The following is a 13,545-nucleotide window of genomic DNA, read 5'->3' on the forward strand; positions in this document are numbered from 1 at the left end:
TTTGTACACAAATTAATTTCTCTGTTCTGTGAACAAAAATTAATTGTGCAATGCAGAATTTCGAAGATGCTAGATAAAATTTTGAGGATTCACCTGTAATAAAGGTGATCAGTGAGAGTTCTACTTCAAGTTTTTGTTTGTGTGGTTTTTATATATTTCTATCAAATGTGGTAATTTTCTTATATTAAAGAGTACAACACTAAAACTTAGCAAACAAGTAATATGTTTAATTTGCAGTATATTGTGTTATTGTGATTGAGGGCATAGTTCATCTTATTTTCTACATTATATGTGTTAGAGGTCAGCTACATGCATGCTGGAAAAGAAGGCATTTATGTAGCCTTCTTTACCAAGTTTTAGAGTCTTAATGTTTTATCCTGTACAACTGCGTACAGTTGGGATTGCTGCATACTCCCAAACTCAAGTCATTGTCACTTGAGTTGCTCGTGTTGTCCTGATATTAATACTTCTGTCTGTATTGTCAATGATAATGATTGTACTATTATCACTCCCAAAAATGTAGTTATGCAACAAAAGCTTGCAGATCTTGGTAAAATGAGTTTTTAATTGCGTCATGTAAAAGCATAAATAAATTAGGCGTTGCGGATGCGCATTTGGTTGCATCAGTTGCTCTTTCTAGGGCATAATCTTGAGTCATTGGTGGCAGAGGGGTTTATGATGACATCACTGCTTACTACCCCCTCCTCGGCACGTGTAGCTGCCTGTGATCAGAAAGGAGCAGAAACACAGCTGTACACAACCCCTCCAAGTTCCCATGCAATAAAAATGTTTGGGAGGGCCAGTTATCCTGTTAGTCACTATTATGCTCATTAAATAGTATAATGTAAAAGCAGATTCAGATTACATTTTTTTCCTACATTTGATGGGTTTTGGATAGGTTTATTTTAATAAATATTTCTAACATGACTTTCAAAGAGCATGTACAACGAACAACTAGAAGAGACGTGTGGCTTTATAGATTGTAGACTGAATGAAGTACATAGAAATTCATCGTTAAGGAACTACTAAGCATCATCATGATGATGTAGTGTTCTATTTGAGTCTCAGCATTGCTTCCCCAAGGGATTATGTAATACTGTTTGGCTCAAAGGCTCAGGCCTGACTGAAAGTGCCTGGCTATTTCATTTAGTGCCTTGTTTCATTTTTAACAATGCTGAGGTTTAGCTGTGCATCTGTACTTACATGCCTGCACATGTGCTGTTCTTGTTGTACCAAGGATGTATGTTGGGGGAAAATAATGAATGACCCTTACTGTACAAATGTGAATTACACCCTTCAAAGCCTTCTGAATCGTATGCCAGCTGAGTGCTCTCTAGCACCCAGTACTGCTTGCTCTTAGCTGGTGGCCTGTTTGATATCTTCTATGAAATTATTTCAAACAATCTCAGTGTCAGAGTGTTTCTGAAATCTTCACTGATGTGACTGTTTTGAGAATGTCCTTTTCATGTTAATTATCAAGTCCTAAAAGCTTGTACAGGTGTTAACATGATGTGTCCATAGATGCTGAATCATTGTCATTATTTTTGAATTCAATTCTGTAGTGATTGTTGCATGAGACTGACTGACTGTGGAATGTTGATTGCCAAAGTGCTTCTTGAGGTCTAGCAGTTGGATTGAGTAAGATTATCATCTGAGATCATCCTTCTCCATGAAAGCAAAGGAGGAGAGAGATTCATCCAGGAACCAGCTGACTGCTTGTACTTTTGTCTAACCCTTTTTCTACTTTTTACATGATCTTAAGAAAAAAGTAAAGTACAAACAACCGTACTAGACTACCACACTTCATACTCTTTCCCTGTGACCAGAGTCTGTCATTCTTCCTTGCACCCTTCGTGACTTGGATCTTGCAATGTCCATCTCATCATTGTCCATTGCTCTTTTGCTTTCTTTCTGGTCTTGCCAGAGAGGAGCTGAAGCTGGCGGCTACCCAGAAGTCCCTACGCCTTGCTGCTTTGCAGGAGGAGAACAACAAGCTGGCTGAAGAGCTTGGCAGTAGACCCCAGGAGGTATGGAGTTCTGGATTGTCACGGGGACTGCTGTGAGGACAGCTGTGGTATAATCATTAACAGAGGGTGATGCCACAAAGGGATGGCACCTTGAGTTTGTCACCCTTAAGCTTAAGTATGCATATGCATGTTGCCTCTGTGTGTGTGTATGTGTCCCCTGATCCTTGTCTTTTGTGTCAGCATTGTGAGCAATGGCAAATTGATATTTTTCCTTTTATTGTTTATTTAGATTGAGAAAGAGTTTGCCACCCTCAACAGCCAGCTCCTCGAGATGGAGAGGTAAGGTTATAATGACGTAGGGTAGGGGCAAGGCCATGGGTGTGACAGAGATGGGACCAGGGTGAGCATGCTAAAGTGGAACAGTAATTCTGGAGGCATAATTTTATTCATAAACTAATTCTGTTTGACTTTATTTACTTCAACATAATATGACTTCAAAGTTCATTTTTTATGTATTGTTTATTGGGCTTTAAATAATAACATGACGACTTGGTTCCAAAAATGCATGACTATCTGGATTGTCACAATTTTAATTTCTTAACTTATATATATAATGTATATAATTTCTTAACTTAAAGGCACACGCATATGAATATACTCTGTTTTTAGCATTACAATTAACAGTTAGTTTGAAATCCTGCAGTTTTAAGATTTAAAGAAAAAGTGAATGCGGTACTTCACACAAGATTTCTGTGAAGCTCAAAGCCCTGTCACCCCTTCTCCCTCTCCTTTTGTCACATGGACATAAACTTAGGAAGCAATACTGATAATCATTCCTGGTGTTGAACAAGACTTGCATTTGACTCTTTCCTTATCTGCTATTGATACTGACTGTTCTTGGGGCTGGTAAAATGCCAATGTGTTAGAGATAATCTAGAAGTGATATCTTTCAGTCACCTAGTGCCTGTAAGGAATCAGTCTTTATTGGGAATTTGAAGACGAAATAACACGCATAAAGTTGAATTCCATTCTGCATTGAGAAACCATTTTTATGTCACTGTTGATTGTTGGATGACTGTAACTCAGGCTACTTCCTTGAAGCACAAAGGCCATGAAGTTTTAAAATTATTGCAAAAGCATGATGTGCAGTTGCATCGTTTTTTGCAGCCAGCTTTTTAATTGTCATTGGGTTGGTCATAGGTTAATTAAATAAGGTTCCTATACAGGCACACTCTGCTGTACCTCCTTATTTCCATTCTTCAGAATGAGATGGATAACAAAAGCCAATGGCTGGATCCCATTTCTCATTCCTTACGGGGAAATTATAGTCGGTTTACAGCCCATTCTGAAAACATCAGACAAACTTTGATAAATGTCTCAATTGTATAAAACACTTCAAATAATACTTATAATAGTAAAGTGCAACAGTACACTGTGTATTTATTTGTTTCCCAGCAATATTATAACAACCTGAGCAGACTGCTGTTCCCGGCGAGAAAAATAAACTGTCGGAACACAAGCTTTATTGTGCCTCTGCATCGTTAGACAGCAGCACTCGCATGCCTGGATGAAAGCTCTCAAACACAGAAGCCTTTAAATCCCCTATAAATCTCCACAATGGTTGCCCAAAAACTATTTATGTTCATAGTGACAGTGCTGCATTATAGGAGTTACCACTCCTGTCGCCACCGCTTCAATGTATTTTTTAGTTTTTCTGTCAGTTTGAGTAATAATATATAGGAAGAGATGTTCTTGGAGGCAAACTTTTACCTTTTGCAGAGATGCTTTAATTGAAAGGCATTATAGTGGTATGTCTGTATAATCTACCTTTCATGTCTTCAGGTAGTCCAACTGGTTTAAGTGTCTTAATGGCCCTTTGTTAGATGGGTAGGATTAAGGCCAGCCTGTTGTACAGTGGTTAGAGTTGCTGCCTTTGTACCCAAAGGTTTCTGGTTCAAATCCTACCTTTAGCTGTAGTACCTTTGATCAAGGTACTTACCCTAAGTTACTCCAGTAAAACTACCCAGCTGTGTAAATGGGTAAATACCTGTAGATAGCTTAACATTGTAAGTTGCTTTTGAGAAAAGCATCAGCTAAATGAGTAAATATAGATTTAAAGTTCTTTGTTCCCCTTTGATGAATCTCTGTATTCGCTGATCAAACTGAGGCAATCATCCCCACAGCAACCAAATAAAAATGGTTTGAGGTAGACAGTTGATGGTTGTTGCTTTGCAATCGGACTGTTCAGTTTGAATCCCTGCTCCTGCTGTACTATTAACCTTGCTTTGGTATTGGAAATAAATAACCCCTGATTTGTAAATGGGGAGTCATCTTAAGTTGCTTGTCAAACACTGTAAATCACCTTGGACAGACTGCTAATGAAGGGTTAGTAATCTAAACACAGAACTTAGCAAATGGCAAGTTTTTTTCCATACTTGTTATCCATTAGTGCAAGGTACAGTTCACTTTTTGGGATATTAACAGGCCACTTTGTCTTGCATTTTGAGGCAGCCAATGGTAATGCCACACCACTGGCCTTGATGTACAGTAAACCCTGATGACGCACTGATAGCCACTCGTGTGTTTCACAGCCAGCACTGGCACGCTGTCACAGGGCTGTTTCGGTAACTTTGTGTCTTTGCACGCATTACTTGGTAACCCTGACGGCACATTTTTGAGGAAAATGGCTCTAGAATTCACATTACACCTCATGCTTTACTTGAATTTAAATAAAAGACAAATAAAAGAAATGAAGGTGAGAAGTTTTCAGGTTTAGGTCCCAAGTGATATTCTAATTCAGTACTAACTCATGGAGAACAAGTGAGAAGTGCCGAAGAAGATGGCTGGCTGACTTATAAAAATTAATGTGAAAACTAAATCTGAAATCCAAGTTTCCATCTTGTACAAGTGTTTGAACTTTTAAAATATAGCATACATTTTTATTTTAAACCTTGTTGGAAGGGGTTTTTTAAAACAGGATGAAAGGTGTAATATATTGTTTGCTTTCCTTCTCCTTTCAAAGTACTACAGGTGAAGTTTATACTGGTTTTTTCCTGATGTCTTACATTGGAAATCCATTGGAGCTCTGTGCTTCTTGTGCTTTTGATTCATTTATATCACATGTTCTATGCAGCATGGCTTCTTTATTGAGGTAAATTTGAAGTAGCATCCCTAAAAAGGTATTTGTCTGTTCAGAAGCAACTTGCTGATGAAAGAGTCCGAAGAGGAAAAGGCCTCCCTCCAGAAGTCCATCCAGAAAGCCAGTGCCTTGATCTCCACCAAGGACAAAGAGTTGGAGACACTAAGGAATGAGGTAGGGTAGAATCTCATGTTTAATATGCAAAATGAATTTTATTCATTTATCTGATGCTTTTCTCCAAAGGGACTTAAAATGTTAAGCTACTTAGTTATTTACTCATTTGTACAACTGTGTAATTTTACTGGAGTAATTTTAGGGTAAATACCTTGCTCAAGGGTGCTACAGCTGGTGGTGGCAAATTGAACCTGTGACTTTTGGCTCCAAAGTCAGCAGTCTCCACTACGTTACCAGCTGCCCCGTTTTGGAGAATGAGAGCCTTCTTGGGATTGTGTGCTGAATTTGAATGTTCTTGGATGTGTTTTTTTTTTGTGTCACTACACGTATTGGAAGATGCCCACCCAAACTTAGAAAGAAAACAGAAGGGAAAACTGTTTTCTTCCCCTCTACACTTGTTGTTTGCTACTGTATATTATAGTTACTAATGTGATTACTGAATGCATTCCATTTTTGCATTATTTAGTATTCTGAGGTTTCCTGCTGACAAGGGCAATGTAATGTACAGTGCTTATATTGTATATAATTTTGCAACTACATGATTGGTGAAGATGTTCTGCCCAGGGAGAACCTGTGCCATTTTAAACAGTCAGGGAACAGGCAGTGCATAGTTGCTGAAGTAGAAATTTGTTGAAATAGCACATTAAACATTAAAAACAAGCGCAAGAGTTGCAAGATAAATTAAAACTCTAAAACTGTGGCACACAGGAGTGTGTCCTCACCTGACCCACCTATTTAGTGGCCTGAAGGACAGGAGGTGTTGCAGCTAGGACTAGTGTTGATTTGGATGCTGATGGAAGCTCCTGCTTCTTGTTTTTTGTGTAGGTTGCACTGTATGTTTTACTTAAATACTCTGCAAGTCCACACACTGCCATCTTACACTTGGTCACTGACTCCAGAAGCTTTGTACACTTATGCTACAGAACTTTAAAATAATTTGCGGTAATTTCTTACTGTTGTCTACAATGTTGCATGATGCAAGTTGTACAATTTAGCAATATACGTAACTTCAGCATGAGATATAAATGATAAAATGTACGTGCATGTGCATAATTTTGATTTATTTTTTTTCTCTCCACCAAATACAGAAAAGTGGGAAAATCTTTTAAATTAGGTATACATTATAATTTGTTTTAGGTGTTTATTTGGAAATAATTAACAAATATTTACATTCATTGTACACCTGTAAATTAGTTTTGGTGGGTCTTACAGATTTAGTTCTAGTCATGAACATTATGAACGTGGCCCCTGAGTTAGCACTGGTGAATGTGGTCCAAAAATGCCACGGTCGTAAAAGTACACCATTGTTGACCTGCATGTGATATTAACTGGGCAGTGACTATACTGTAGTACTATGTAGTGCTGTCAGTAATGGATATTTAACATCAGCCTGTACAATACAGTATGCACTACCAAAATATTTAGCCATTCCAGTTTCCATATTATTGTGAAAAAAATTGTATAATTAATAATTTCTCCACAGTGAAGTTAGTTGCTGCACCCCAAAAGTAGTTCTTCCACCATGCATGTCTTAGCATCCATTCTGCTCTGTCTCTGTAGGTGTCCATTCTGCGAGGGGAGAATGCTATGGCAAAGACACTGCAAACCACTGTCCAGTCCCTGGAGATGGACAAGGTCCAGCTGCAGGAGAGGGTGCACAGCCTGGAGCAGAAGCTGGAATGGGGAAAGCTGGTGACTGCTGAGGTGTCCTCAGGTGCGTCTCCTAGCTAAATCCTTCTGTAACGGATCTCTCACTACAGGATCATTAGTGATTTGGGCACCAGGTAGTACAGTGTTTAAAGGCAATGGCTTATACTTAAGGTACACTGTTATACCTTTAAGTACGATACTTAACCTGAGTTGCCTGAATGAAAATATCCACTGGCATAAAGGGGGAGAGAGAGAACGTACGCCGTGTAAGGGCTGGGAATAAAAGGCCATCAGTAAAATGAAAAGCGCCTGAATCAGTTTATGGATCAATACATCAGAATTTCAGCCCGTGTTGGCAGTCATGGCTATGAGTTCAAAATATGTTTTTTCCAGCTCCTAAGTTCTTTTTTGGACTGTTTGCTGTTTATTGGTGTGTTTTGTGTTTTGGAGCTTCCATAGTGGGTGATTGTAAATCTGGATTTCTCAACAGGGCTCTTCAGATCTGCTTTCAGTCAGCGTTCTCTTTGCACTGTGTTGGTTTGCCAGGTCTCTGAATGATCCACTCTCTCTGTATTTAACACGTTCTCTACTGATTTGACCAAGCTCTGCTTTATAAACCTCTTTTCAGATGTTAGAAGTGGTAGTATTTTTTTTGTCACTCTGTGGTACTAAGGCATCACAGGCTTCAATAAAACAGGTTTAGTCAGGTGCAAATCTCCAAGTTTTCAAAAGTTGTATTACTGTCTCAATATTAATTTGGTGTGGTACAGTGATAGATTTGGAGTGATGCTACTTTTCTGTTTGTTTTTCTTGCATGCCTCAGGTGACCCATCTGTGGACCAACTCAGAGAGCAGAAGGAGTCTGCTGAGAGTCAGGTACATCTCCTTTAACTCTGCCTGTTTAGTGCTCTGAGAGAGCGGCTTCAGTTACCGTTTCATTTTGCCCATTTCCACTGAGATGTTATACAGCAGGTGTGCAAGCAAATAAATCCACTACTCATCATCATGATTTAATCTCCCCAGATGTTCAGAGGAGGGTGGAAATGCTGTTCAACTATCCTCAAATAGTAGACTTTAAATGGGGAATGAGTATTCAGTCAGATTAATTTCTTTTTTGTTTTTTATTTTTTGCCAGTTACTCACATTGCTTGTTGACAGTGTGAGGTTTACATGGCTTTTGTTATGAGAAGTAATCCAGTATTTTCCAGTATATTCCTGACAAAGATCAGACAGATGACACAAAATAAATTATTTTCAAATTATTTAACAAAATTTCATTCATAAACTTTGCATCCAGCTCTGGAGTGCCTCTGTCACAGACCAGTGTCTAATGTATTATGAAATTTTCAAGTCATAAGCATTCAAGTTTTAAAATTGTATGGCATATTGCAGATTATTCAGTCATGTATCTGGGTATAACTTTAAATTTTAGATTTTGCCCTGATGTACAATTGGCATTGTTCCACCTTATTACAGCACTACTGCTTGTCCTGTGAAGTTGGTTATCAGTTTTTAATAACTCATCCTATTACACATTGTTACATATAACTCACTTGATGAAGAATGTCCATGAATGAAGCAATGGCAACACTGCACTCATTTATGCTGCTTGCACTGATTTAAATAAATAAAGCCTTCAGCAGGAGCTACTTGGACCTTTTCCATGTGATAACTTTGCATAGTTTCAATGACTAGTTTTATTTCCACATTTGTTTGTGGCTCATAAGTGGATGTTTTCTTTGTGACAGTCTTTGATAGGCCTTCAAACTCCTACATGTTTGCTTCCTCTGTTCTGTGTACACAGGATCTCATTAGTCAGCAGTGACCAGTCTCTCCTCTCATACCCAACCCCTTCACCCCAGATTCTCTGTCACTGTGAAAATGTATACCCCAGAAGTGAAGTTGACCCTCCTGAATTTAACCTGTGTTTTGTCTCTTCCTCCCCTCCTCCCTGATGTTGGCAATGCTCCCCCCTCAATCAGGCCGCGGTTCGTTACTGTTTCTCATCTGTTTGTTTCAAGCATGTTAATAGTCTGTGCCGTCCCTCTTACTTTTCATCAAAAAAGAAAACTCCAGTGTTCTGGTTGTCTCCCAATGAATAATTTTCCCGCCTCTCTGTTATGCATACAGACCTCTGAGTCCAAGTCTCCCCCTGTTAATTGCTCCCAATGACTAGTTCTCAAGCTCTATGCACTTGTTCAGGTGGTGACCCTGGCCCTGTTTACTGTCCCTTCTGCTGTTTAATGCGAAAAGTGTTCGGCAATTCACACACTGGGTTTTTTCCTGTTAGGTATAAATTGTGCCATTTTGTAAGCGCTAATAACAGACTGTGTGGCAGGACGGAGCCCGGTAATCACAAGATAAATGAGCATCTGATGAATACAGAGATGTGCTCCAGCAGTTCTTGGTGGCCATGTCTCACCAGGTCTTTACCAAAAGCAAAAGTAACAAAGGGGCAAGTGCTTTAACTCAGGCTCTCTGAATCCATTGAGCCCTTGCTGAAATACACTTGTGAAGATGTCATATTTCCAGTTCTTCATTGGGGGACAACTTGGACAGTTCTGTGGCCTCTTCCTTTCCAGTGTTATCGGCTTCACAATTGATGATCTTGGGGTTCTGCTGTGGGGTAATTCGTTCACTTATAGCAGCTAACCAAACACATGGGAAAAGAAAGCCCTAGTCTCTCCTAATGTCCATCCTCAAGAGACAGTTTTGGGTAATACTAACTGCGTGTTTTTATTACACATATAGCACACAGTATACGCACATGGCATTTCTGGTTTTTTGCACTACTTAACCTTTTTAAAAATATGTTGTAGGCATATTGCAATATTGACCATTTCATAATGTTGAGGGTTTGGCATGTGTTTTGCTGCTGTTTATTCTTGATTATGTTTTGAGGTGGTTATGTTAATTTGATAACTTTCCTGTTTGGAGCAGATTGACTTCCTGAACTCAGTAATTGTGGACCTTCAGAGGAAGAATGAGGAACTGAAAGCCAAACTAGAAAAGATGGCTGAGGTGGCACTCAATGGGAATAACACTAGTGAGCTCGACAACTATGAGAGGCAAGTGCCTGTCGTCAATACATGGACACACACACGGGAAGCCAGTGACCAGTCTTTCCTTCAGCCCAGGCTGCTAATCTTTAACTCCACTTGTCTTGTAGCTCAAGATCCTGTTAGTCATAGAATTTCAGATTTTTTTCACTATAGTTATTTATAATTCAGAAATGTTTCTATTATGTGCATGCCACCACATATTGAGGGTAATTTCCCTGCATGTCTACTCTAGCAGTGACCAGCCCAAAAAGAAACCACCACCGCGCCTTTTCTGTGACATCTGCGACTGCTTTGACCTCCATGACACCGAAGATTGCCCCACACAGACCCAGCTGCCTGACTCGCCACCCCACACCACCTACCACGGCAGCCGTAGTGATGAGCGACCCTACTGTGACATCTGCGAAATGTTCGGCCACTGGACCGACTCCTGCAACGATGACCAGACCTTTTGAGTTTCCCCTAGTCCAACCACCCCCACCATCGCTACCATGTGTCCTGCCTTCAGCCTGACAATACTAGTTCTAACTTGTTCACTATGTTACAGATGAGTGGGGTTATTCTTTCACCCAAATAATTTTTAATATGTCCAGATCTCCTTATTGTGAAGAAATGAGAAGAAACACAAACCTATCAAATCAAACCACTCAATCACATATATATGACTTGAAGAAAGTGTAGATGTTAAATGCATTGATTTCACTTTTTTGGTTTTGGCAGTGGACCAGCTACCTTCACTGTTTCTATGCCCTACATGACTGGACCATCCCTAGTTTTGCTACTTTCAAAAGGTTGCCAGTCAGTCTGGCATTAAAAAAAAAAAAAAAAACAGGATTGGGGTGGCAATTATTTTTGCTCTGGTGTGCGTGTAAAACGTCAATATCAGCAGATATAGTACAGGAAGTCAATACAGCCATTAACTACCTGCTGCACCGTACACTTTATAGTTTTCCCTTTTTAGGAACCCAGCTCATTTTAACTGCCTTTATATGAACATGTTTAAATGATCATTTTCAAAGGATAAGATATTCAAAAAGAATAGTTATGATACTGTCAGATTTTATGTAATCACTTATGTTGTATTCAATGTCTATCTGTACAAAAATATAAAACACAGCATTTGGATCATATTGTATCTCCCAGTATACATGTAACATATATGAAGTAAGAACATTTAAAGGCTGTAAATACCAGGTGTATTTTTTTCTTGGCTCAAGCAAATGAATATTTCTTTCTGGTGTGTTGCCATTGTGTTAATTAGGGTTTGGTTTTGAATGTAAAAAAGCTTTGGTTCTGGGAAGAAAGGCATATCTAATGACAGTATTAACCCTGAACACATTGTGGACTGTACCTTTAATAAATTGTGATAATCTATTATTTGTGTTAGTGGACTATATATTCTCAGTCATTCTAATTTGACGTCTATACTTGAAACACTATTAATTTGGATTTAAAAGTAAAAGTCTGAGCATGTGAATAGTAGTTAAGCAATGAAATGCAATTAATATTACATGTTAATTTGGGGAAATGGGTAATTTGTTGTAACAAAAAGCTGAAAAAGTGGGAATGCTTGAAAAAGTTGGATGAAAAATAAGAACATCAAACAGCTGGATAGATGGAATCAACAATGGATCAGTTTACGTAAGAACTTTTTTTTTTGAAGAAATTATTTGACTTTTATGCTTCAGTGGTCTAATGTTAAGACAAGGACAAGACCTTGGTTAATCACATTGGCCACACTTCTAGCAATTTAAGAATGTCACCTGCTCTGCAGATTAGGTCATGTATACTTCACCGTTATTTTGGGCAACAATGTACCACAGAAATGTGCCTTTGTCATAAGTTTAGTAGGCTGTAGTCTTAAATATATTTCTGATGACCGTTTTCCATGGAGTAGCAGTGCACTAAGTCAATAGAGAATGATGTTAGCAGTTCCAGCATTACTGCAAAGATTTGTCTTTTATATTTTTGCAGTGACAATGATTATAGAGCCATGTTTGAAAACAGGTTCCAGGTTAAGAGACAAAATATTATTAGATATTAGATATTAATAGATATTGCTTGATGTATTTTGTGTGTTATAGTGGTTAGCAGAAAGAAGTTTCAAATGACTCGGAGCTGAGAGAACAGGAAGCATTTCAGCTATTCACATATATACGGAAAGACATCAAAAAATGAGAGACCAAATGTATATTATGGTTGACTGAGGTTAACCTAGCAATGATCTTGAATAAGTGAGATAGCAGAGGTCACTGAAAAGAAAGCTTCATGAGGATTTAGTTTCCAGCTGGTTGCCTCTCACTGGCGTAGCTGTCACTTTTTAATATAATACTTAATTTCTAAAAATTAACTTATTTGATTGTAGGAAACATGCCGTGGTTCAATGAATCAACTCATGCAATAAAGTTAGAATGTTGTGAATTGGAGCTTAAATGGCGTTCAACTAAACCGAACATTTATTATGTAGCCTGGTCTGATTTACAATGTATTTCTGCTTCTGTTACTAATGATGAATTTGTGTCATTTTTCAATGATAAATCAGAGAATATCCGGTCATCCATAATAACCTCCAGTTCGGTCTTAACAAGCATAAGTGGTTCTGATGATGATAATGGTTTCCGCACTGGTCACAGCACTGAAACGATGCTCACAAATGCTATTAATGATATTCTCATTTCTTCTGATGCTGGTCAGATCTCTATTGTTAAGTTACTGGACTTGAGTGCTGTGTTTGATACTGTAGACCATAATATCCTACTGAATAGTCTTGACAACCTGGTTGGACTAAGGGGTACTGTCCTGAAGTGGTTCGACTCATATTTAGCTAACCGTGAACAATTTATATTGAAATCAGATGACTGCACCCCCCTCCATCTCAACTATGGTTCGATATGGTGTGCCACAGGGCTCTGTGTTGGGTCTATTACTGTTCTCACTGTATATGTTACCACTGGGTGACATTATTCGCAAACACAATGTGAGTTTCCATTTATATGCTGATGACACACAGCTATGTTTTGTTCAAGCCTGATGCCCCATAACATGTGGTGTTTTTAACTAATTGTTTTACCAATATAAAACTATGGATGAGTAAAAATTTTTGATCTCTGAATGCCAACAAAACAGAGGTACTTGTGGCGGGCAGTGATCCCAAAACTCTTGACATAATCACACCAATCTTTACCTCAAATGGTATAAGCTTCAAGCGTACAGATTGTGTTAAGGATCTGGGTGTCTTGTTGGATGGAGAGCTGTCATTTGTATCTCATGTAAATGCTTTAAGTCATGCTTCCTTCAGTTGAGAAATATAGCTAAATTAAGGTGATTCCTTTGTAGGCAGGATGCTGAGAAACTGGTTCATGCTTTTGTTTCAAGCGGGCTGGACTATTGCAATGCTTTATTATTGGGTTGTCCATACCAGACTGTATCCAGGCTACAGTTGGTACTAACTACTCCTCCTCTCACACCCCTCGTCCCTCCGGCAGAGGTGGAGGCACAGGCCTGCTCATCTCTCCCCGGTGGGAATATTCTATTCTTCCTCTTCACCTGCATG

General features: G+C 38.8%; 1 protein-coding gene across 7 annotated transcripts in view; it reads left to right on the plus strand.

Annotated features, from left to right (window-relative positions):
- Window positions 1-11,369, plus strand: part of clip1a (CAP-GLY domain containing linker protein 1a) — a 65,819-nt gene extending 54,450 nt beyond the window's left edge. For 4 of the 7 annotated variants that reach the window (XM_029255285.1, XM_018752918.2, XM_018752925.2 and 1 more), the window contains 8 exons: window positions 1,925-2,027; window positions 2,257-2,306; window positions 5,163-5,280; window positions 6,841-6,994; window positions 7,754-7,806; window positions 8,913-8,918; window positions 9,871-9,998; window positions 10,225-11,369. In XM_029255285.1, the coding sequence (XP_029111118.1) occupies window positions 1,925-2,027; window positions 2,257-2,306; window positions 5,163-5,280; window positions 6,841-6,994; window positions 7,754-7,806; window positions 8,913-8,918; window positions 9,871-9,998; window positions 10,225-10,447 (835 nt within the window). In that variant the 3' untranslated portion in view covers window positions 10,448-11,369. The remainder of the gene's footprint in view (window positions 1-1,924; window positions 2,028-2,256; window positions 2,307-5,162; window positions 5,281-6,840; window positions 6,995-7,753; window positions 7,807-8,912; window positions 8,919-9,870; window positions 9,999-10,224) is intronic. The other 3 variants (XM_018752920.2, XM_018752921.2, XM_018752924.2) reach the window with 3 other exon arrangements.
- The last annotated feature ends 2,176 nt before the right edge of the window (window positions 11,370-13,545 follow it).

The sequence above is a fragment of the Scleropages formosus genome, chromosome 1 (assembly GCF_900964775.1).
Source record: "Scleropages formosus chromosome 1, fSclFor1.1, whole genome shotgun sequence".
NCBI classification, from domain to species: Eukaryota; Metazoa; Chordata; class Actinopteri; order Osteoglossiformes; family Osteoglossidae; genus Scleropages; species Scleropages formosus.